The 25,707-nt window shown below is 41.5% G+C and overlaps 2 protein-coding genes across 2 annotated transcripts in view; one reads left to right on the top strand and one right to left on the bottom strand.

Annotated features, from left to right (window-relative positions):
• The window catches only part of GABRA5 (gamma-aminobutyric acid type A receptor subunit alpha5), a gene marked incomplete at both ends in the record, with an annotated part of 53,925 nt that overhangs the window by 8,264 nt on the left and 19,954 nt on the right, over positions 1-25,707 (top strand). Inside the window, 3 exons of the mRNA XM_082278673.1 lie at positions 1,776-1,843; positions 1,955-2,175; positions 18,198-18,280. Of these exons, the coding sequence (XP_082134799.1) occupies positions 1,776-1,843; positions 1,955-2,175; positions 18,198-18,280 (372 nt within the window). The remainder of the gene's footprint in view (positions 1-1,775; positions 1,844-1,954; positions 2,176-18,197; positions 18,281-25,707) is intronic.
• GABRB3 (gamma-aminobutyric acid type A receptor subunit beta3) overlaps positions 1-25,707 on the bottom strand; it is a gene marked incomplete at both ends in the record, with an annotated part of 196,129 nt that overhangs the window by 157,588 nt on the left and 12,834 nt on the right. The gene's annotated exons all lie outside the window — the stretch shown is intronic.

Here is a 25,707-nt window from a genome sequence, read left to right as displayed (position 1 = left end):
ACGTGATGCCCTCTCAAGTGGGTACCTGCTCTTGGCCTTGACAAGGGACTTGTGTTTGATTAACTAAACTAAGTCCAGAAAGTAGATTTGTCTCCTAGCAAATGGGGCACAAGAAAAAATTACTGAAACTCGTGTTCTTTCAGTCACTCAGGTCATCTGAGGTTGGGTTAGGAGAGCATCTGTGATACATTTTTTTCTGTAATTGGATACAGTTTGGGTTCTTTTTTCTGGTACTTCCTAAGGTGAGCAGGACATTATGCTAGCAGGTTCCTGCAAGGTTCCCTTACTGGTCAGCCTGTATAAAATTATGTTGGTAATGCGTATCTCTTTTAAAAACAGATCTCCAAACCATCCATATTTAGACAAGTACAGCAAATTTCTATTGATACGTCTTTTTGATAACCTCTACAGCAGCTATTTTAAAACTGTAACATGTGAATAGTGGTTGCCATCCTAACCTTGTTGAGCCCTCCTTCAGCTCTCTTTCCCCCAGATTTCTCTCATTTTCTACCCATGTGTAAACCATCTGTTATGTTTCTTCCTGGCCTTTTTTAATCTGGCTACCCCCACCCCTTCCTCTTGTGAGACCAACACATTGCTTTCATCCCTTTCTCTCCTTCTCCTCTCACTTTACACAGAGATGCTTGAAAATAGGGCTCGATGCTTTTATCTTACATAACGAACTTCTGAAATTTCTGCCCTTAAATTAAATTAGACCTGGATTTGAAAAGATGCCAGAAGGACTTAGAGACTTGAGGGTAGAAATAATTTTACCTAACTTCGGACATCTCTGATGTCTGAAATCAGGCAGATCACCCAAGCCAGCAGAGGGGAGTAGGTCCTTCCAAGATACACTTCATCTCATCCTGTGGTAGGTATTGCGTAAGTGCTGGTAATGTGCACTGATGACCCAGAAAGCCGAGTGCATCCTGGGATGCATCAAAAGGGTGGCCAGCAGGTTGAGGCTGGAGATTCTTCCCATCTGCTTTTGTGAGTACTGTGTCCAGCTCTGGAACCCCAGCATAAGAAGGGCATGAACCTCTTGGAGCGACTCCACAGGAGGCTACCAAGATAATGAGGAGGCTGGAGTACCTGTCCTGTGAAGACATGACGAGAGAGTTGGGGTTCTTCAGCCTGGAGAAGAGAAAGCTCTGGGGAGACCTTATAGAAACCTTCCATTGCCTAAAAGTGCTTCAAGGAAAGAAGGGGAGGGACCCTTTATCAAGGAGTGCAGTGATAAGATGAGGGGTAATGGTTTTAAACCGGAAGAGGGTAGATTTAGATTAGGTATTAGGAAGAAATTCTTTACATTGAGGGTGGTGAGGTACTGGAACAGGTTTCTCAGAGAGGCTGCGGGGACCCCATCCCTGGAAGTGTTCAAGGCAAGTGTTCAAGGTTCAAGTGTTCAGGTTGAATGGGGCTTTGAGCAACCTGATCTAGTTGAAGGCATCCCTGCCCATGGCAGTGGGTTGGAACGAGATGACCTTTAAGGTGCCTTCCAACCCAAACCATTCTGTGTTTCTATGATCAAAACCTGTCAGTCAGAGGAAACGCACCCTTGAAGGGCTGGTTTCTTTCTGATTGTAAGAACGGAGCCTGGATTCCCAAAGGTCAACAACTGCATTTGATCTGGGATAAAATGCCTCCTCAAGCATCCCCTTAATTTCAATCGTTTGGGGATCTTTGAGTGATTCAGGAATTAATAGAAAAATGCATCGCGAGTATGTATTTGCATTTTAAAGCAATTACTGATGTGGAACCTGTGTTTATTACAGAGAGAATAACTCAGGTGAAAACAGACATCTATGTTACCAGTTTTGGTCCTGTGTCAGACACTGAAATGGTAAGTTAGCATGCGTCTGCCAACTCTGTTGTATTTACTTTGCTAAAGTCATTTTTGGAACCATGGTTTCTATTCAGATCCTGCAATACCTTGAGTGTTTCTTTGTGCCAGGAATACACCATTGATGTTTTTTTCCGACAAAGCTGGAAAGATGAAAGGCTGCGATTCAAAGGACCTATGCAACGCCTCCCTCTTAACAACTTGCTCGCCAGCAAGATTTGGACCCCAGACACTTTTTTCCACAATGGCAAGAAGTCTATTGCTCACAACATGACAACCCCAAACAAACTTCTGCGCCTGGAGGATGATGGCACTCTCCTGTATACCATGAGGTAATAGCCAGGATTGATTTCTTTTGATGCTGAGTCCCAGATAACTACAATTACTTGTGGCGAGCATCACTTTCTCCCCTCCTAGTAGAGACAGGGAACCAATCTTTCACACATATTTATGTGAATATCAAGAAAAATGGAAAACATAATTGCTGCCTACCAGTACAAATTAATTTGTAGCTTCTGAATACTGCTAGTGCTTAAATATTTCTTTTGATTAAATGGAAAGCATATTCTCAACAGATTTGATGATTCAGTTCAGCTTTTTTATGACGATCTGTTCTCTCTTACTGTTTGTATTTGCAGCTCTAGTGCAGACTGCAGGAGAACAGTATCCAAGATCAGAAACTGAGACTGGGGCAGTACATCTTGAACCCTTGGAGCTTTTGTTATATTATTTTTTTTATTATTTTGAGTAATAGTGCTAAAAGGCAAATGATCATAGGGATAAATGACATAAGCAAGCAGCACTGTGAAGCTGCTTTAGCAAGTACAATCCTGCAAACAACGCTGGGACATTATATTACAGAGAAGCAAATTGATGTCTTGGATCTTCAGAGTTGTAGTCCTCATCTGATTTGAGTATACTGCCAAGCATCATCATTGCATAACATAGAAGATATAATATTGATGATTTTAGGTGTCTGAAATTCTTTTCAGGACAAATCCCACATCAGTGTATGGCAATTTGCTCATTAAAGGTAATTAGCCTGTAATAATTAAGACTGCTGTCTATCTTCAACAGGGTTTTCTCCAAGACCATAGTCACATGGACAACTTAAGGAAGAGATAAAAGGAAAAACCTACTGAGCAACAAAGGGTTATTCTGAGTTTTCCATACACAAGCCCAGAGTGGTGCCCGAGCCCCAGCAAAGTGCTCAGGAGCCTGAAGTTGGGCACTGAGATGACTGGGTTTTCAGCAGGCAACCCGCAACCACATGTGGGAAGCTGAGCTCTGGCCAGTGCTGCGTCCTGCTGTGGGGCCACACAGTCCTGCATGCTGGGAGGGCGAGTCCCAAGCTCGCTCAAAGGCCCAGTGGTTAAGACTTGTTGAGGCTCTGGAGGGTTAATCTTCTGTACACAGGGACCTGGAGCTTCCCAGGTTTATTTCAGGTGTTTTAGACATGTTTTATTTTTTTGGCCCTAGTCTAAAATCCCTTCTTCTGGAAGAAAAAGGTATCCTTATGTATTTCCTTACAGCTTTAGGCCACCCCAGTTGTAACTGCATTAGCACTAAAAAGACTTAGACATGATACAAGTCATGTTTAAAAGAAGAGAAAAACATCCTAACATCCTAATTTTCTCTTCTACTATGTGTGTTGCTGTTCTTACTCTTACTTTGGTGATCTTATGTGATCACCAAATTAGTGATCACGGCAATAATAAACCAAAAAATGTGAGGATACATGGACACACTTAGAAGTCCAAATAGCTATCAGAGAAATTTCTTTTCACAAAAAAGTTAGTAATGCCAGTCTTAAAATCAGTCTCACTGCTGCATGGACTACCTAAGTACCACTCCAGAGATTGCTGTAGTGGCAATTCCCAATTATCTGTGTAAATTACTTGTGTAAGTGAAGCCCAGATCAGACTCACATTCAGCCTGGAACAAAACCTTACGTCGTGGGGCAGTTTGCACAATTTCTGTGCAAGCACTGGTTTTTGCAGTGTTAAAGAAATGAAGTGAAGCCCTGATTGATGAGGTGAGGAGCTAAGCCACAACAGCTGGCAGAGCGAGACCCGGATGAAGTAGACCTAGACAAGCTCATCACTGAACCTGAGTTAGTCTGTCCTGGTGCCTCTCTGGTAAAAATGACACAGTATTGTCAGGTGCCACAGGTACCCTACTGAGGAAAAGCTCAGCATATGCAGCTGGAGAAAAATATAGATTTGACACAGGCTTTCTCATCATCCCACTCAGCTCCTTTTTCCCCTGATTGTTTGGGATTGATGATTTAGTAGACTACAGAAAGAAACAGAATGCTTTTGTAACTTGAAAAAAACATGCAACATAACTTTTTTTTTGTTAGAATATTGTCTGTGGAAATAAAATTTCTACTTACCACTGTATATGTGATAAGAAATAGAGTGCAAAGATTTTAAATCAGCTTGCTTTCCACTATTGCAAGTAATAACTTTTAAGTGTCTATGCTATTCTGATTAAACATGAGTCAGGAGCCTGCTTTTGTGACATGCCTGGAGCTGTGCTCCTTTAGAAGCAGAGCCATGCTGTGCTGCAGGGTGGCTTGAGGATCCCATCCCAACCTGTTCAGAGGTGACTGTGACAAGCAGCCAGCCCCTTCAGCTTCCTTGAGTGTCCTAACAAAAGTAACAGCCAGCAGAGTTACCTAGGGTGGCTTTCCTTGAGAAGATAGACAGCACTGGGCTTTTCTGGGGGAGAGCTGCTTGTCTCAGTGGTAGTGTGTTGTGAAGGTACTGAGTTTCAACTGAGGCTTGAGCCCCAGTTCCTGTAGCTCCCATCAGGCTTACTCAGTTCTCAGGATCTGGGGATGTGTAGACAACCCTCTGTTAGCTCTGCATTCTCCTCGTTTCCAAGGAGGAATTGCGAGCTTCCCAGACTGTACGTAGGAGTATTCTGTGTGGGGAGGATTGGACCCTCTGTCATTGACAGAGATGCTTGAATTGCTTTTGCAACCTTGCATCTGGCTGCCTGAATGAAGGGGAGGAAAGCAGCCGAGCCGATGCTGACCTTCCATCCTATTTCACTTCCAAATATACCAAGTATGATCAGCTGAGCAAACTTCCAGCTTTAGCACTTGTCAGGACATATGTTTCCATGACACACGTGTTTACTTAGAAAGAAAAATGTACTCCTTGCATATTGCATTTGATGATACGTTGTCTGGGTCAGAAGTTGATGTGTGTTGCTAGGGAAATCTGATAAATGAGCTTCTGTATATGTGTGGCATTAAAGCCCTTCTGCGTGAATATAGGAACACAACATGTCCTCTAGACAGATTTCACAGACAGCAGTGTTCTCTGTGGGGAATGAATTAATAATTCTGGTTGTCTTTCACTTGGGAGGACCTATTAGTTTTACTTCTCTAATGTGATTTACAAATGAAGCGCTGCTGAATGAAATGCTGCAAATTCCATTTCTGCCCCTAGAGGGGAGTATTGTCCGTAGCTGCACTTTAAAATTTTTTACTATTTTTTTTTTTCAGTAAGAGCACTGGTATTAAAACCGCTGGAAAATATACTTCATATTTCGCTAATATATATTAAAAGTATCTTTGTGAATGGAGGAAAAAATTAGATTCTTTCCTTTTAAAAACTTAAAATATATTTATTTTATCTTATCTGAGAAATAATTACTGTAAGAAGTACAAAATTCTTTTTTTCCATGAAGCTATTCTGAAAAATTGGAACAGTGATTTAAGCAACATTTTCAGGCTAAGAAGAGAACCACCATGTTTCAGTGAGCTGCATTTTTTTTTGCTCCATGCGAATTGGCTGTAAAGACAGAAGCTTTGATAAACTTTGCAGTAGAATGCCAAAAAAATGCTGTGAAGAAGCCAAAAATTGTATGAAGTAGAGCATGCTAACTAGAGCTAAACCTTTGGACCATGAATTAATTTTTCACCGCTGGCTTTTAGGCATTTTTTAATGGTTTTCTATCGTCTTGCAGATAGCGAAAATTCTTTCTTGTGCCGTCACAAGGGCACTCCTTAGAGCCCCATTCTCACTGTTAATTTGAAAGGACACCAACCTCCTTTTTTTACCACTGGGGCTTCCACGCATCTGATATAATCTGGGATTTTAAAAAAGGCATAGTCATATATCTGAGGAGTGCACAAACAGATTTTTCCCATATTATTATGATGACTGAAGGTTGCCAGAGAACCTGGGAGAGTTTACAGTAAAATATATATTATTTGCATATGAATAATTTACCAGCTGGAGAATGCAGACATTTTTCATCATGGTGTTAAAAAACTCCAAAATTTTTAGTACAGCCCTGAGATACTGTTATCTTTACAGCTCCAGAAAGATATTTACAATTCAGCGATGTGTGTCCACTTGATGGCAGCATAATCACGCTGCTTGCTCTGCTGTAGTGCACACACACAGGCTTACCTAGGCTGAAAATATTGATTCTTACATTAGCACTCAGTGTTAAAATTGTATGTGCAAGTGAACACGTCCTGGGTGCTTGTTAGCACAAAGTCTGCTCTTCTATGAAGGACTTGGATTAGCAACTGAAATATTTTATGCTGTAGAGCTATTGATCATAAAACCAGTTGACTAGAAGATATGGTGCTGCTTTCAAGACTTCTAATGGGAAAGCCAGGTTTTGTTTGTTTGGTTTTTTGTTTGGTTTTTAAGGGAAAATTATTCTATGAGAAATGTGTGGGTTCTCAAGCTCTGACTTTGCCAGATGTAGGTTTGCTAGTGTGCCCCTGAGCAACAAGTGACCTGCAAGTCTATGATTTAAAATGAATCCTTAGTTTTCCATCAGCCAGATGCCTAAATGGGAGAATTTTTGTTCAATTTGAATGCTTTATTTCTTATTTCACAGGAAAGATTTTGTTTATACATCCATTTATATTTACAGAAAGGGATCTGTCAGTGCTTTTTAGGCATTGTAAAAATCTTACAAAACTAATTAGAAGCTATGAAGACATACAAATATGCATTTCTTTTCCCTGTGTTAGATTTGCTGCATTTTCTTTTGTATTCAAGCTTCAAACTGCCTGAAGCTGGAAGAAAAAAAAAAATTTATTTCTTTACATTGGGCTGAGTCTTGCAGAGTGATGAAAAACTGCCATGGTGGCAAGGACTCTCAGCTGCTTTTCATCAATTCAGATTTTGATAGAGCAAGTAAACACTGGGATATATGAAGTGAAGGGCCCTTCTCAGAGGATAGCAGTAGGATTCTTGTTTAGACACGAAGTTTCTTGGTTACCATCACCCTGTTTTTGTTGCACATTGCCCCGTTTCTCAAAAGTTGTCCTTCAAGGAACCAGGATTTGTTGTTTTGAAAAATCCAGGGCAGGAATTACCCACGGGGAGAGAAAGGCATCAGAGGAGACTGTGGTGTAATACATTCAAAACAGGCAATTATGACCTGTCCAAATATAGTCCCTATGTAGAGTGTGTGACAATGGCCTATTCTGCTGGTAATAAAAGTGGGCAGAGCCCCGCAGAGATCTCCATCACAGAGATGGGAACTCTCACAGCAAGGGCAAAATTGATTAAAAGGTGAAACCCAAACCAGAACCAGCCTGTCCTTGGATGAGGGGGATGCTTGCTTGGACTTTGAGGAGCTACAAAAGGTCCAGCTTTAGTTCCAGGTCTGTTCTGAGCTCAGAGGCAGACCCAACTTCCTTTTGGGGTTAGCTGGCACATTTTCTGACAGAGTCCTTTGTGTTTCCCTTTGTGTTCATGCTCTAGAGGCATGAACCAGCAGGGTTGGTATGCCTGGATGTGGTGACTGAACAGAACCTAGAGGGAGGCAGTGCTCTGACAGGTGCCCCCCAAGCACCCAGGGAAAGCACAGCTGCTTTGGTGACTCTGTCCTTGCCCAATCTGTTTCTGAATCTGGGGGCTTTGAAAGTACCTGGTAGATGCTAAAGAATTGTTATGGTTCTGCTGTCTTTTTTTATTATCAGGGGAGGATAACATTAGAGTGGACTCCCTGGTCATTTCACTTAGACAGAAATTAAAATTGTCATCTGCCTAATCAGAAATACCATCCTCTGAAGTACATTATATTTGTGCTGAAACATCTAACTGCCACTGAGTAGTCTAAAATACACTGTGGTGTAATGCACCAGGCAGGGTGGGTGAGATTCACCTAATTCTGTTCATCTGTAGTGTTGGTGACTGCAGCCAAGCCTCTTGGCTCAGATTTGCTCCCAATGTGGGAGAGAGAATTTCTTAGAGTTAGAAGTCTACGTTATTTCAGATGTCTAGTTTAATAGTGAAGTGAAAAATTATTTCTCTCCACTCACATTTTAGGGGGCCTTTGTTGGTTTTTTTTCACAGTAGCAGACAAAGGAGTACAGCATAACTGATATCTTTGTTTTATCACAGGAGTCCCATCTTACTTAGTTATTTCCTTTGGTGTTTCCCACCTCCAGACTCATGTAGCCTGGAAATGGATAGTGTGCCAGCAACCTAAAGCTATGGGATGTTCTGGCCAGCAGCTGGTCCTGTAACTATTTTGTGGAGGATTTGCACAGTTTTCTCTCTGTGTAACAGAAAGCCCCAGGTTGTGCAAGCATAGCACATCTGAACACACATAAATTGGGTTCAGTTCTCTGCTTTTGTCGAGGTGGGTGTAAGAGGGAATATAATGCACCTTAGGAGGAGCTCAAGAAACAAATGTCACTAGGAGATTGAACCTTTCCTCTGAGGTTGAACTGTAACAAACAGGTGATTATGCTGTAGCAGATGCTAGCACTGGTGGTGGTATAAGTAGCAAACAGATGGTAAATTGAGGCCTGTTCTATGGCTATTTATGGTGTTAAACAGCTCAGGAATCATAGGGCTCTTTTTCTGGAGCAGTAAACACCCAAAGTCTGACCCTTTGCCTTGCCCTTCATGGCTGTATTGATCAGGAGCATGTAGCATTTCAGAAGCAAGGCAAAACTGCCCAGATAATAATATCCTGCTTGGATGGCTAAACAACCTTCTTCAGGTACAGATAAGGTACATAGGCATAGGGATGTGCTCGTTTCCCCGTGAAGGACCCTCTCATCCCAATCACTTGCTGCTTCCCTCTTTTGCAGAAGTGTAGGGAGCCTTAATGTTACACAAAAGGCAGGAGATTATGATGAGAAGTGACCTTGGGGGTGGATCTGAGACGGCTAAGAGGAGGCTGGGGTTAAATGCAAGTGGTTGAAAGGAAACTGTGGTGTTTTTGAGCTCTGGGTCTGAACTGTGGAAAATAACCAAAGATTTCAGGTCTGTATTTCGGGTTGCCAGATCATAAAACTTCCTACCTACCCTGCCATGTCTGTGCATCCCAGTCTAGATGTGAGAGAGCCCAAATGGGCTGGTACTGCCCATCTGGTGTCTGCTTCTCCTCTTCATCCCTCCCCTCCCTTACTTTCTAAATCCAGCTAATTTTTCTCAGTAGAAAACACTTCATGTAGTTTGTGCCTGTCCAGATAAATATAAAGGGTGTGTGAACTGGGAGAAAGCAAGAGGATGTCTGTGCAGTGAGGTAGCCTTCATCCACAGAGGAACACATCCCATACTGATAGGCAGAAATGGAAAAACAAAAGTCCTTTTGGCCAATCAGAAAATCTGCACTGATCAAATTGCCTGGCAGGTGATATCAAAATTGGAGGATGACTGCACTGTGTCCATCACAGTCCTTAGCCTTCATCATTTAGGGTGCTTCCTGTGCTCCCTCTTTCTCCTGTACTTGGGTTTTCTTCCATTGAAAGCAAAGATCGGATGTGCAGTTGACTGGCACCAGGTATTGCTGTTGCTGGCTGGTTCTGCTGGTAACTGGGACTGACCTCTCTTGAGAGCCAAAAAGAAGCTCATAGTTCAGTCTTACACAGCACTTCAAGAATGACTGTACTTACTGCAGTTAGCTCCTCGTTGAACATGCTATCAAAAAGCTACGTGGATAAGGAGATTATAGTCAAAATGTCTAGCACGTGCAGACTCAGGGAATGTGTGGCATGGCAAAATGAAGTGTGGGCTGGTTGAGATGTTTTTTCTCATTTTACCTGCATCAACAACTGCATCAGCTTCTCAGCATTGCTGGAGCTAGTTAGATTTTCAGGTTTTAATTCTAGAATTCACTAAAAAAGGAAGCTTCTGCAGAGGAGGAGTTTGGAAGCCTTCCTTATGGGGTGCCAAAAGAGAATTCATCATGGATAAGGGACCATAAGGAAGAGAAAGCTTGGAGAGTTTTTTAAGTGAAACTGTCCAGTAGATGGGTGTGATACTGTGCTAGAGCATTCAGATCTGCATAGCCATTTTAATCTAAAGTTTCTTTAGGAAAGTAAACCTTATAGGAAGAGAACCTAAAGAATGAATTGTCTGTCAAAAAGGTTGGGTTTTTTACTGCACCAGTTAGTCTGATAAAAAAACGGAGCTTTTTCCAGCAAGTTCTATCTTGCTTATAGACTTCATTAGATAACTTTCATGGCAAGGTTGGATAAGCATAAACTCACTGCTTCATCCATTGGTTTTATGCACTTAAAATAAGTACTGTAGAATGAAAGGCATTACCTCTACTATAAACGTCTGCTTTGCGATTCTTTCTGTAACCTCCCAAATCTGTATCATATAATTTGTGTGTCCCATTGGTTATTTCACTGCCTTTTTCTGGTTTTCCTGTGTCTGGAGGCGGAACACCTCCCCTGCCCCTGTCTAAGAGTATGCATTGGGTATGTCAAGGTACTCCACATGCAGGGAGGTCATTCCAGTAGTGGCACAGCTTTTGAGATCAATTCTGTCCACCTCAGATCATCTCACAAAAACTTAGTTCAGCACAGTTAATCTAGGCGAATAAAGTCTTGTTTCACACTTCAGCAGAAGCTATGCTGAGGATTTTGTTTGCTTAAAATGAGAGTTTTGCTGTCAAGTACGCCATGCATCTAAATTATGTATTCACAGCTCCTAGAAGCATCAACAACTGGAGCTCTTAGTCTTCCATAGGCCCTTCCCTGTAGCATTTTAAAGGACATTTCAGTGTCCAATAAAGATAGCACATCTCAGCGTCACAGGAAAGTCGGGACATGGTAGTGTTCTTGGCAGAGTGGTTATGAAGGAAAAATGGGCTAAGACAGAAATTTCTGCAGACCACCTCACTAGTCTTAGCTTTACTTTCTGTTCTCTGTTCACTTTATATGGCGTATTTCAAAGAAATGAGTGTTTGTAAGTAGGAAGCAGTGGTGAACTGTCTTCACATCCCATGTGAACATGCAGATCAAGGCCCTGAATCTGTATTTTGGCCTTTTTTCAACAGAGTGATGGAAATTCATGAGCAAAGAAGTGTTTGAGTTACTAAGAATAATTACTTCTCTCTCCCCGAGCCAGGCTGCAGACAATCACCCAGCCAGGGGCAGGTATCAGGGTGACTCTTACAGCCATTGTGTTACCATGAGTGAACATCTGTCCCCATTCTAATACTTCTCTATGGTGTTCTGTAACCCACTACCACCAATAGGGTTTGTAAGCACTGTATAGCAAGTGCTTCAGAACCAAGAAAGGTCTTCATATATATATATATGTCTGTCTCTGTGTGTGTATACATATGCTTCTATATGCATATATATATATATGCAATATATTATATATGCTTATATTGACACGTTATATTTACTTAAGGGACACAGGGAGACATCAGTTCCCTGGACTATACACTTACTGTGCTGGGGCCTGAAACAAGTCTTGGTTTAAAGCCCTTTGAAAGAAGTAAAAGTTTGGTTATTGAAGTGTTCCCAAGACATCACAGTGGGAGAACAGCTGAATAGTTGTGTCATCAGTCAAGGTCAAATGAGTAATTTCACAAAGCTAACCATGTGTTCGCAGTTTGAAAAAAACAACCCAAACCATCAATTCTGTAGTTCTCCTGACCCCATGTGTGTCAGCGTGCATACTGGAGGTGCCACGAGGCCTCAAATTGTTCTGCTGAGGTCATGCTGGAGCAGATACCCAGGGAAGCTTCTCCTGGACTTGGCTCCTGAAAAGGATCTGGCCCAACCCTGACCTTCTCAGGGAGTCAGCAAGCCCACTGGAGTGGGATATAGCCTGGCTAAAGGCTGGATCCACTTTACTCTTTTTTGGCATGTTGGAGAGATAGGTTGAGGTAAGTTTAAGATGAGTTTCAAGCAAATATTTTGCCTTTTATTAAGGAAAATGGCTGGTCTCATGCTGGGAAGGGCACTTGGGCTCACCTAAGCCCCACAGGAGGTATTGGTTGCCAGCACAAGTGGGGTCAAAGCACAGTATTTAAATGCTCCCTTTAAGCAGGGGTAAGGGTAGTGCACAGAAATAAATAACTAAGAAGGTGGAGCTGGTTTGGGGATTAGAGCAAATAGGCAGAAAAGCTTTTTATCTCTCTGGCCACAACACCTTAGCGCCAACAAAAGTTTCCCTGTGTCCCTTTCACTTGTAACTCTTATTATTCAGCATTTATCTTGAATTAAGTTCTCCCAAAAGCTACTGGTGACTCTGCCTTTCTGCTCCCCTCTCATTCTAGAGCTCTCTGTTTTAATTTGTTTTGATATTAAAGTTAGTAGCTGATAAGTAAAAGCAAGTTTTGCAGCTGTCTGTGGGCTCCTCGGGCAGGTGACTGCCCTCACCTCCTGCCTGGCAGCTGCAGATAATACGTCAGAAAGTGTTTTCTGCACTTACAGGGTAGGAGAAAGATGCTCAGTCCCCCCTCTTTTCCCACAAGTAGGAGCGGATGCTCCTTGCATTGAGGCGATCACGGGAACAGCTGGGGGGGTCTCTGCAGTGCCCTAAAACAGGGTCTTGCAGAACAGGGTGTCTTTGGTCTCGGGGACTTCTGCTGAGGGTTTCTCACCTCACCGTGAAGCACACTTACTGCAAATGTCTGCCTCCCTAATATCTGAATTTATTTCCTTGCCACATCTTGACTTTAACACCTCCTTCTTTTCCTGCTTGCTATAAAGGAACCATCTCTTGAGAGCATTGTCATGCTTAATTCCCCAGTGGAAATGGTTGAAGGTGACTTTCTGAACTGAACAAGTCTTGCTGCTTGAATTGTGCTTTTCTTCGATGGATATTTGCTTTATGTGTCTTGAAACAGAATGTCAGTAACACTTTATGTTCTTAAAGTAAAGGCTATACATAATGAAGCTCTGATAAAGCTTTCATGTACAATTATAGGTGACAGATTAAATAATTTGTAGACCTAACATTTTTTTTTCAGATAGCTAAGGTACACAATAGCATTTTGTTGGTTGATTAACACTTGGATAGCAGTGTGTTTGGAGCATTATGAAAACAAAATTCTGTCATTAATAAATTGGTAACTATAATCAGGGTTTGTTACATTTTTTGGGTGAATAGTGGCCCCATTCAAGTGAGGGAGAATTTTATCATTATTTTCAATAAAATCAGAGTTTCATCCTCCTATTGCAAAGGACCTTTAACAGCTGCTTATAATCTTGTCATAGACTCTTTTTGAGTGAAACTAATCCCATAGGGCTTTTATTAAGACAGAATGATGGTGGAGGAGGGAAGCTTTTAAATGCTTCTGTTGGGAAGAACTGCCTTTTGAGCAGTGTGTGTGCTGTGACAGAAGAATCCTGGTTTGGGGACTGTCTCTAGCTCAGATAACTGTGCTGCACTAGGCACAGCAAGATCATTCTGGAGTTACCATATTAAAAGGATTAGGCAAAGGCCCTTTCAAGTATGCGTGCCCAGGCCTCCTTTCTTTTCTTTAAATAAATGCAAACTGGGAGTAATTTTGTTGTAATTACAGAATATGCTAGGTTGAAACGGACCCACAAGGATCATCAAGTCCAACTCCAAGTCCCTGCATGGGACCATCCCCAAGAATCACACCATGTGTCCAAACGCTTCTTGAGCTCTGTCAGGCTGGTGCTGTGACCACTTCCCTGAGGAGCTGTTCCAGTGCCCAACCACCCTCTGGGGGAAGAACCTTTTTCTAACATCCAACCTGAACCTCCCCGGACACAGCTTCAGGCCAATCCCTTGGGTCCTGTCACTGGTCACCACAGTGAAGAGATCAATGCCTGCTCCTCCTCTTCCCCTCACAAGGAAGTTGTAGGCTGCAATGAGGTCTCCCCTCAGCCACTCAAGGCCCTTCACCATCTTTGTTGCCCTCCTTTGGATGTTCTCTAATATTTTAATATCTTTCTTACATTGCAGCACTCAAAACTACACACAATATTCAAGGTGAGGCCACCCCAGTGCAGAGCAGAGCGGGATAGTCCCCTCCCTTGCCTGGTTGGTGATGCTGTGCCTGATGCTCCCCAGGACATAGTTGGCCCTCCTGGCTGCCAGGGCACACTGATGGCTCATGTTCAACTTGATCAGGACCTCCAGGTCCCTTTGCATGGTGCTGCTTTCCAGCATCTCATTCCTCAGGCTGTCCATACATTCTGCCCCATCCCAGGTGCAGAATCTGGCACTTTCCCTTGTTGAACTTCATACTGTAGGTGATTGCTCAGCCCTCTGATTTGTTGAAGTCTCTCTGCAGGGCCTCCCTGTCTTTGAGGGAGGCAACAGCCGCTCCCAGTTTTGTATTGTCTGTGAACCTGCTCAGCATCCCTTCCAGTCCTGCATCCAAGCCCTTTATGAAGATGTTGAAGAGCACAGGACCTAAGGTAGAGCCCTGCAGAACCCCACTAGTGACAGGTCACCAGTCTCATGTCACCCCATTCACTGTAACCCTTTCTGCCTGACCCGTGAGCCAGTTGCTCACCCATCCCATGGTGTGTTTATCCGGCTGTGTGCTGGACATTCTGTCCAGAAGGATACTGTGAGAGACAGTAGCAAAAGTTCTACTGAAATCCAAAAAGATTACATCAGCTGGCTTCCCTTGATCAACTGGGTGGGTTACCTTGTCATAAAAGGAAATCAGCTTTGATAAGCGTGAAGCCATGAAGCCATGCTGGCTGTGACCAAGGACTGTGTAATTATCAGCGACATAAACTAGAGTTTACAAAGGGTACCTAAGCTTTATCACAATGGTAGAAGTCAAAGTGTGCAAATATCACTGCAGGTGATATTTGAAGGAGTAGACCCAGATACCAATTTCCTTGTGACTCCTGGAGCTACAATCTGAATATATAGTTTGTACTCTGCATCTCAGAGCAAATCTGTATGCAGCGACCCATGCTTCCACCCTCAGTGTGTATGCTGTGCTACTTTTGTTTCTGTATGCAGTAGAAAATCCAGTCTCTTTGAACCAGGAGTCAGTTGAGTGGCTTTGTTTTTCAGGTCCTCACATAGTTATGAAAACCAATTCCTGTTGGGCACAGAGCACCTACAGAAATTCAGGGTGGAGACATTTGTGCTGTGAATCAGAACCCACAGTCAAGTTTTCTTATGAGTTTTCTGTCAAGTTTTTGCCACATTGGCCATTACAAGACACTTCAAAAACCTTGGGTAATGCACACTTTTGTAAGAGGTTTCTAGGAGAGTGTTCACTGAGCACTTTGAAATCATCTAAGAGACTCAACTATGTAGTTCTTAATAGCACGTAACAAATAAGTAGAGCTAGTTAATTTGTTCAAGATGGCCAGACTAGGAGTGGTCTTAGGATAGAGGCACGGGAAAAGGAAAGAAGCATGCAGGTATCATTGGTAGAGAGCAAAAGGAACTTTTTTATCCAAAGAATTCGTGATAATGAAAGGAAAGGCTGTCCCCAAGCACATTAACAGCTCCTAAACTTGATTGTCCCTCTCCCCAGGCTAGACCCAGAAGACTGCAGCAGGCATCACCCTTTTAATGGATATTCTGCCTTTTGCTGGAGGAGGAATTCAGAGGGGACAGAGGAGTAGCCCTGGCACCACAATAGTCTTTGTGGCTTCTGAGTCAGGTAGTGGCAGCAAGATGCCCTCCAGCCTTATCTGCTACCCTTTTATTTAAGACAAGCAAAAATAATTTCTAGAGGGACTTAATTAAATTCCACTAGGTCGCAGTCTCTGTGCAACTCATCTTTACTTCTCTTCCACATTTATAGTTGATGAATGTCTGCGACCTTCCTCATTACACACAAGGGTTATTTCCAGAGATGCAGGCAGCAGGATACAATTCATAAGACAGCAAGATGAAACAGAAGGTCTTATGCATAATTCTGCATTGAATATTCCTTCACTTCCTGATTCTACACCTGTTGTCTTTGTAAGATGGATACAGGCATCCCCTCCTTCGATGTTTGCAGATGACAAGTGTGTATATTAAAATGTTGTCAGGCTCTGAAATGACATGCTTAAACTGTTGGTAGACAAAGAGACAGGAGATGGACTGCAGCAAAACGCCGCTTTCTTATGGGCTCTTGGAGCAAGGTTTCTGAATTTATTAAGAAAATTAAATTTGCAGTGCTTAACATGAAAAATATAATGATGCATTGGAGGGATGGCAGCCTTGCTTTCAAGTTCCCACTAGAGTGATTTTTATGAAAAGGGTGGAAGTTCTGTGCAGAATACTACTGGAACCAGCTTGTTAAATTCATCTACACACCACCCTTGGTAACTTTGGCTTTGCTGGCCTTGATGCCCAGGGGCAGTCTCCACTGCAGACAACTCCATATCTGAGTGATCTTAAAATAGCTTTTACAAAAATAAAGTTCAAGAACAGTTTGCTTTAAGTGCAGGTATCTCAGGCCTCAGCAATTTCTTTTCTATATTGCAGCCTCCTGTCTGTTCTTACCAAATGGTAAATTATCTCTGTTCTGAATTGGATTTCTTTTTTATTTCTATGGCATATTATCTTTATATTTTCTATCACTGTGTGCAGTTTGCCTTTTTCTCTTCCTGTTTCCCATCTCATCCTCAGAATATGATATCCAGCCAATGATACTATCGCATTTTCTCTGCTTATTTTGCTATTTTCAGCCACTGGTGCAGCTCCAGTTAGCAGAATGGAGGCATTTCCCCCAGTTTGTCTGTGTAGCTGTAGTGCCCTGGCAAAGCATCACTGTGTTGTATTGAACTGGACTGGCTGAACACTGTGCCATCTGTACAGAGACAGATTGTTACCCCTTACGATCCCTTTGGATAGAAGTTCTTGGGGCATTCTGGGTTGCTGATGGGAAGTGGTGACTGTATATAGCTAGTATATATGGCTCCATGTTGCTGTAGTGATAGGAAAGTGTACTTTTGCATGCTGGTAGTAGGGTGTTGTGAATTTCTTTGGAGATTTTCACTCCCCAAGCAACAGTTTGGTTAGGAACCGGGCTGCCCTCCAGCAGAGCCCTGTGCCACCCCAGCACCAGGCAGTCTATAAAGCTTTGGATGTCTCTGGTCGGTTGCCTCTGAGGTGGAATAACAGCATAAAATGAGAAAGCCATAAAGATATTCATACTGTAAGATGAGATTTTCATCCTCAATATCCTAAGCAAACTATCTGTATTATGCAAATACCAAAATGGCATAAACAAAACAGATTCTCCTTGTGCTAGAAGCAAGTTTTGGCTCTCTTGAGATATTTGATATCAATATAACTGATATTGCACTGCTCAGAAATTTACCTCAGACTTTTCTTGGTCTTCAGCTTGATCTGTCAATCATGCAGAACATCCATGGGACACATCTATATTTGCCTATGGGCTTTTCCTTCCCTACCCTATGTCCAGTCTAGATGAAGTATTTCCACATATTGGCTGGGGAGTCCAGGATAGAATTGCTTCCCTAGGCAGTATGCTGGGGAAGATGACCCTGTTGTTTTTGCCTGACAAGATGCCCAGGTAATTAACAGACTGTTGAATTGAAATGGACTATCCCAATACCATGTGATTTCCACAGAAGTTAACTGTAGTGCTATATAAAGTGGTGCATATATGTCCTTGATTATATATAACTTTATATATAGCTATAATTAGTTATATTATACTTTATAAATATATATATACTTTTATTTATAAATATCTATTTTATGGATTTAAATAGTTACATCTACATATAAAGTCAATGATTCTTTATGTCTGTAACAGTGATATACCCAGGAGTCAAATTCCTAGCCCAGTTGTAGTATGTACAGAGAGCAGGTAAGTATAAGGTACATGGCAGAAGCTCCATCACAAGAGTTTCTTCATGTACTAATAAGAAAGAATGACCTTATGAGGACAGCCTACATAAATAAAATCATTTCATGTGTCTCAGGGTTACTAGATAAGGCCTCAGGCATGCACACAGAGTGGTCCACCTGGCTTATCTCACATTCAGTTTAACAGGGGGTGCTGTGATTTCAACAGGAGCAAGGAGCCGTCAGGAAAAGTGTGTTTGTGTCAGCATTCATGTATTGCAGTGAGGGCCCTAAAGGGAAAGCGCAGGGGAAAAAAAATGATGTGTTTTCTTTTTACTCCCCCACAGATTGACCATCTCTGCTGAATGTCCCATGCAGCTTGAAGATTTCCCCATGGATGCACATGCTTGCCCATTAAAATTTGGAAGCTGTAAGTTCTCTTCTGGAATAAGAACTAGAAAAATACTGTTTTCTGGCTTCTTATGTTCAGACATATCTTGTACAGATCTTTCACCCTCCTCCCCAGCCCTCCCTTTTTCACACGGTTCTTTAGCATTCACCCATTCTGCCCCCCTTGCTTCTACCCTGCTGCTCCTTTTCCATAACTGCTTTATCTGGACTTACTGCTTTTCAACTCATGCCTGCATACTCCATGATAAATGGTGAGTTGATGGGTGATATGTCTTATATATCCACATCAAGCATAACAGCCACTGTTAGATGGAGTTCTAGATGCAGACAGCTAAATTGATAACTTGGTTTTACATTCGTAGTAAAACAGAGCTTTCAGTGGACTGATCAGATTGATGTGCAATTATTATGGTATTTACATGAATCAGACTGCAGTGCAATATCTGCATCACATATATTAAAAGAGATCTAGAATATTAAAAGAGTAAATATCTTTCCATTTGGCTTTAATAAATCCAGTCCTGTATCCTGTTACATGATATTTCATACACATGTATTTGTATATATGCACACATCATTCTAAACTGTATGCTGAACGATGATTTTGCCTCAATTCCAAGCCTCTAATCCACCACACTGCTGCCTTGCCAGAAGCTTACTTTAAAAATAACCCCAGGGAATCAGATGGTTATATTTAAAAACAAAGCTCTTAATTAAACTACAAATTAGGCTACTACAGTAGATTTTCTTTTCTTTGGTAATCAAATCAGAGTTTCCAGGTGCAATCATTGTCTCTGAAGACTTTTGGTAATTACCAGGCAAGGCATTTTGCTAGCCCCTGAAGTCACCTAACTTCAGCATTTTGCAATGTTTTTCAGCTGTATCAATTTAGAGTCACTAATCCTAGCAAGATTAAGATTTGCCTTTATCGTCTGTATCTGCCCTGATTTAATATTGACTATACATTGTCTTCTAGTGATCGTACTAAGAAGTAAAAACACTGTTTACAGTAACTATTACCACATTACCAAACTTATGATGAACTGATTTCCTTTCCCTCTTCCAATCCAGATAGATTCTGCTTCATCCAAATAGCCACCAGTATTTTACAAGATCACTGCAGGTTCAAGTGTGTTCATTGACTTCAGCAGCATTAATTTACAGCAAAGCCAGTATAAATCTGAACGTCCGTACACCTTTACACTCCACTTAAAGAAATGTGTATGCAAATCACCCATTTAATTCCAAACTTGAAAATGGAAAAACATCTCACAGAAAACTGTAATTGTTTATATACAGGGAAAGAATTAATATATACTAATATATAATTATATATATATATAATTAAATAAAGATTAAATAATTAATATACTGATATATATTCATATATATGGAAAGAATTAATAAGACAAAGAAAAAAGAAAAAGAAAAAGAAGTTATCCTTCCTGGAATTACATATCCTTTACGTAAGTTACATCTGTTGATCTCTAGTCTAGACTACAAAACTCTTCCATAGTTTTATGAAATCTTGCAAAATATGTAATGTAATACTAAAAGATACATATTTAAATGAAGAGCCTGATGCAGCAGAGATCTGAAGCTCAACCTTAAAGTTAAATGGATGTTTCCATGTATTAGTAGATTAGATGCAGTAAGGTACAGGTTCTAACTCTCCACCTAGTAAGACAAAAAAAAAAAAAAGCATCCCAATCAAACATGTGAGTGCATGAGATAACATTACAAGCTACAAATGCTTAGAAGGAGTGCCCAGTAATCTGTCTGAATATAATTACATGTCCTGCTAGTGCCAAATGTGTTACATGTTAATCACCTCTTATCACACAGGTAAGTTTAATCTGTCTCAAAGCCAGCACTAAGGGCTTATATTTTAGGCCTGTGAGGGGTGAATAGAGTTTTAGTTTATGCTCCTTGCCATTCTCAGAATAAAATCTGAGAATACTTTTATAAGGTATTACAAGTCACCTTTAAGTTCTTTCACACTGTGTAGACATGGAACCATTTGGTCCATGCTAGCCACACCATCGGCCTCTGCAAAAAGTAATAGGGACAAGCTATAGACAATCTTTCAGCCTTGGGAATATCTGTATTACTGATCTTACAACTCCCTAGTAATTTACTGGGATTTAATATGCATATGTTTGTACAAGTAGCAGCCAGTAAATCAGGGTTTATTGAAATAGTCCAGGTGTATTTTACGAGGGGTCAATATTTATTCCCTATTTACAGCAGTAGGGGTTTGCATTGAGTCATCTCCAGGCTTGCAGCAAGACAAAGCCTACAGGGGAATATGATGCATAAGCACATACCCTTTCTGCTTTAGCTTTCCTCACTGTCTTTCCCCAAAGGGTTTCATTTTTAATGGTCTTCTTTCAAAAAGGTTTTTTTTGAAAAGCCTCAAGGAATAGCATCAAAGTAAATGTTAAACACATTATGAGTGGAGCTGGGAGGGTGGAGAAGAAACTGGTGCTAACCAGTCTGAGGGTGAAGAGAGCAGGGCAGTGAAACGAAAGAGCTGGCTCACGGCAGAAAAGATGCAGCAGAAAGGATGCTGAGAAGTGATCAGTGTTGCAGCAGAGGCAGGAGCAGGTTATTAATTTTCTGGCTGCATGAGTGTTCACTATGTTTGCTATAATTCAGCAAGCAAGAGGCAAAAAGTGCTTGATGTTTCCTTCATTATTAAAGAGAAGAAGAATTAATCTTACTCACAGAAATAAAGGTAAATGTTGAATTCTTGTGTTCCATTTGACAGGCTTCTTGCTACATTAGAATTGTGGGAGATTTTATGGGCTAGGAAGCATTATATGTAGCAACAGAATATTTTGTAGAAATAATTAAAAGCCCAGTCAAATACACAAAATGTGATATAAAGTTACCTGTGCATGCCAGCAGCCTAGATACCTGCTGGGCAGTTCAAATGCCCACTACAGAGGTGGTATTTTTTAATACTCTATGGCACATCATGAAAAGGACAGAAGTTCGGGGACAGCTCCTAATGAACTGAACAAAGCAGGTTTTAGTTGTCCTTCTCTTAAGTACTGCTCCCCACTACTCCAAGATGGCAAGATCAGGTGGGTCTTCTCCAGGAGGTACATGTATGCAGGTACTTTTCCTGTGGGATTGCATCCCTGCTAGGGGTCAGGATGCCTGTAGGAATTATCCTGCAGAAGTCTTGTTTAGAGGGAACTGGGGATGATGCGTAAGCACGGCTCGAGGGTCTCTGCAGCAGGCTCTGCTCCCTTTGAATCCAGGGTGCTTGATGAGGGTGGCTGTGACAGTCTGTTCATTACCTCATGGTAGCATGGGAAGGGTGCTGTTCTATTCAATGGCCAAATTTAAAATAGCTTTCCATTGCAATTCTAGTGCTGATCTGTACTCTTAAATAACTCTGTTGGTCAAACAGGATGTGATGAAAATTCCTGATGCCAGAAGCAGTTTCACTAGGAGCAAGCACTTAAACCAAGAAATTCTATCTTACCCCCAGCCTATTTCTGGTGTGAGGAGGAAGAATTAGATAAAATAGCAAGGACATTAAAGCTTCCTAGCTTTAATGTTTCACCTCTTCCACTGACAGTCCCTAAGAATACATTAAGAGTATAATTTAGCACAGTTTCCAAATGCCCATGTGTCACCAGGTAGGTAAGCATCATCTCTAGGGCAGCTGAAACAGAGAAGTTAATTGACTTTCCCTAAGGTCATGCAGAAAATCAATGTCAGAAAAAGGATCAGACTCAACTTCTTTGGTTGGAGAGGCAGATGTCTAATCCACTAGACCATGAAGGCCTCTGCCCAGGCAACTGACTTAACTCCTAAATCCCATTTTACTGTGTTAATTATATCAGTGTTACCTAGCTCATGGAGTTGCCCTGAGGATGAATTAGTTAATTGCTGTTAACTGGCACTTTGACAATGTCAAATACTGTAAGGTCATGTCTATTTATGACAGCTGTCTCTTGAAGACACAGTACCTGAGTACATGGAGTTACCAGATCTTGTATTGTGGAATGGATAAATAACATGAAGCAGCTGCCCACTAGTCACTCAGCAGCAAAAAAACCACCCCATACTATTTTTAGAGTAAGTAGAGAGTTTAATGAATATTCTGAAAATAATGAGATCCCCAAGCACATGAGCACAGGAAAAAGAAGTCTTGTGTTTATTCCTGATTAATTTTAAATCGGCCACGAAGATGGTGAAGGTTGATCACTGTTGATCAACCAGTGAGCTTGTCAGCTGTTGGTAAGGAAACAATCTGTAGTGTCTGGAGATAGTAGCTAATATAGCTTATGTACATCTTCCTTTTTAGACCTCAAACTAAGTCACAGTATGACTTTTGATGAAGGAAGGTGCACAGGCTATTTCTGTAGCAGGAGATATGCTCAAATTATTTTCCTCTAATAAGCATGGTGAAGTCAGAGTAATGAGGAGACAGTAACTTCACCAATATCCCAGGATTTTATTGCAACACTGAACATTAAGGCACTCACTGTTCACAAACTATCCATTCACTTGTAGCCACTGAGAAATTTCTCCAAAAAAAAAGTTATTTTAAGAAAATTTCCCTGATATTTCCATACAATGCAGGGAAGGCACTGAGGTGAATGCTCCTAAAGGGTTTTTTCTTGATTTTGTACTTTTCCCCATTAGCACCTGCAACAGCTGCAGGAAAACTGCAAGTATGGAGGGAGAACTTGAAAACAGTGTCCTTCTAAACAGACTTTAATTCTGGTTTAGTAAAATGTGATAAAGAATGTATTTGGCCTCTCAAAACCTGCGTGTAAAAGTCTTGTATATGAATATAATTAAACGAATAATAAATAAAGAGAAATGTTAATTTTAAGAGACTTTGAAAAGTGGAAATAGCTCTTACAAAGCTTTTCATAGGTTGCTCTCAGGGACAGCTGGAACTGCAGTCTCATACGTAGAGGCAGAGCTTTTCTGTTACTTGTCCCTACAGCCGGATGGAAGAGGCTCCCTGAATCTATTCCTGAGAGCAGAGACAGTCAGCACAGCTTGTTGACTCTGCTGGAATGTGTTAGTGCCTTCCTTTTGAAAGGACACGTGGAGAGAGCCAGGGAGGTCCTCTGTGAAATGCTGAGCAGCCAAGTTCAAGACTAAGTTTTGCTTTTGCAGTTTAAGGCAGAAGTCAGCTAATACGGGATGGATAGGTTTGGTGGTGTTCTGCTCACTGAGATAATATCTCCTCTTACCTTTTCCTACGGTTTATCACTGCTTCCTTAGACAGCTCCATTGCAGTGGATGTTGAATGACTAAAATAACGTGAAGTTAGGTGAACACTAATACTAAATACTTTTAAGACATTTCATGTATTTTTCATCTCTCTCCTTCAACCCTATATGAACCCCAGCTACCAACCACCTCTTTAGTTGGCATACTTTTCCCCTAATTTTTAGATGTTTAGAAGATAGATCTCTAGACACAATCAAAGACATGCTTGTGACAGCATCAAAAAAGCAGTGTAGACAACTGTCTTGGACCATTGCTGTAGTTCTACTTAAGTATAGCTAGCTATTAAAGCACAGGCATCTAGCCTGAACTAATTTTCTGTACAACCCTTAGAATGAATGGAGGGGGTGGAGACCACCTAATAGTATTGCTGTTATTTGCCTCTGTTTTCCTTGGAATCATGGACAGATGACTTGTTGTGGGATCATGTTGTTTAAAAAATTAAATCTTTTAGTGCAGAATGAGCACAGGGATTTGGCAAATATCAAAACTTGTATTGACAGCAAAGCTCTAGGGAATGGGTGAGACTGATCTGTGACAATTTCAGATAGAAAAATATGGCCCAGTTAATTGTCTAGAGTCCCTCTATGGCCACTGAAAGAAATAAGTACTTCTGCAGTGAGGTTCATTAGAATTACTTTTGATACCTGCCTAAGGATGAGATGAATCATATTTTGGAAGTTCTTATTTTTCTGCAGTGCTATCTCAGATGTAGGTAAGTGTATTATACCCCAGTCAGAACAACTTAGAAGTTCATTTTTCTCTGCATTACTAGCTGAGAAATACAAACCCATTCTTTGTTCAGAAGAAGCAGTCACTGCTGTAGATTAGTTGTGTTGCATTATATTGGTGGTGAGCTTTTGTATCTCTCCTAGTGATTATTTTAGCTATTTCTGCTGGAAGTCCCATTTTTCAAAGGATCTCAATGAAACAGTCAGTAGGGCTCTTCAGTATAGAGATGACTCTACTATTTCTTCAAGCATCTTGTATGAACTGTGCTGTTTCTTCTGCATTGGGTACAGTGGATTATAACAACAGATACTTAAGCCTTCTCACAGGTGTTGCATCATAGCCTGTAGTCACTTCACATATGCATGTATAGCAGTATAGCTTCTTTAGTCCAGCATTTTGGGCAGTTAGTGCTGCCAGTACCTTCATCCTTGCATTGAGTCCCACAATCAGGTTGGAGCAATGCAGCCAAGAACACCCAAAGGGCAGGATGTTCATCAGCAGTGGTGCATAAAAGAAGATACTGTATTCAAGCATTCCAGAGATCTAAGAAGATTTCTTAACAGGAATCTACATAGAAATTAAAACACAGGGTTCTAGGCCTGGACCATGTGGTGGGTTTCTGCAGCAGCTGTTGCTATGGGACCCCAGAACAGTCTGCATCAGAACTTGCAAATGAGTATGACCATAACTTACCACTTGTCTGGTAGGTTTGCCATAGAAGTCTACCTTTTAGTTTGACAAAAGGGAAAAGGGCTCCCTGAAATGATCAGATCAGTCAGTTTTTCTTCACCCATTACAGTGACACACATCCAGGACTTCCTAGAAAGGGCTGCAGAAACTGTTGGTATATCCTTCAAGCGCTTGCAGTCACTGTCACTATTTAACTTTTCAAAGATTTTGTTGTATATACATGGTTACTGTATGTCTGCACTGAGATAATTTCTAAAATACATTAACACAGCAGCCCAGCCCCCTGGCTGTGTGATGGCTTTCCCGTGGAACAGTGCCCAGCTCTGGGTCAATCACTGCCTACTTCTGGTCACCCACTGCTTAGAAGCCAGTGAGTTTTTCCCTCTTAGCTTCATAACAGAGGGAAAAAGGGAGGTCAGAAAGAACAAAAGCTGTTGTCTTCCCCATCTCTGTTGCAGCCAGCGCTGAGCGGAGGCTGCAAAATCTGCTGACGTGCAGTGGCCAAGGGCTTGAGTCCCTCCCAGCCCAGAGCAGTCTCCACGCAGGTAGGATCACCCTTAATGAAGCCCCTTTTTTTGGATAGGTAAGGAGTGCTTCCTGGGGGTGCCAGCAGCAGCTTTTGCAGCAGCTGCAAAGAGTCCCTTAAGCAGCCAGCACTGAAAGCCTGCACTCCATCTGCCCTGGGAGCAGCCTCCTCATCATGAGGTGACTCACATACTCATTTTTTGGGGAAGAAGAGTTTGACTGGTGGTGGTTTTG

This window comes from Coloeus monedula (genome assembly GCF_965178545.1).
Source record: "Coloeus monedula genome assembly, chromosome: 3".
In the NCBI taxonomy this organism is placed as follows: domain Eukaryota; kingdom Metazoa; phylum Chordata; class Aves; order Passeriformes; family Corvidae; genus Coloeus; species Coloeus monedula.
Note: the sequence above shows the minus strand (reverse complement) of the source record. Positions and strands in the feature narration are given on the sequence as shown.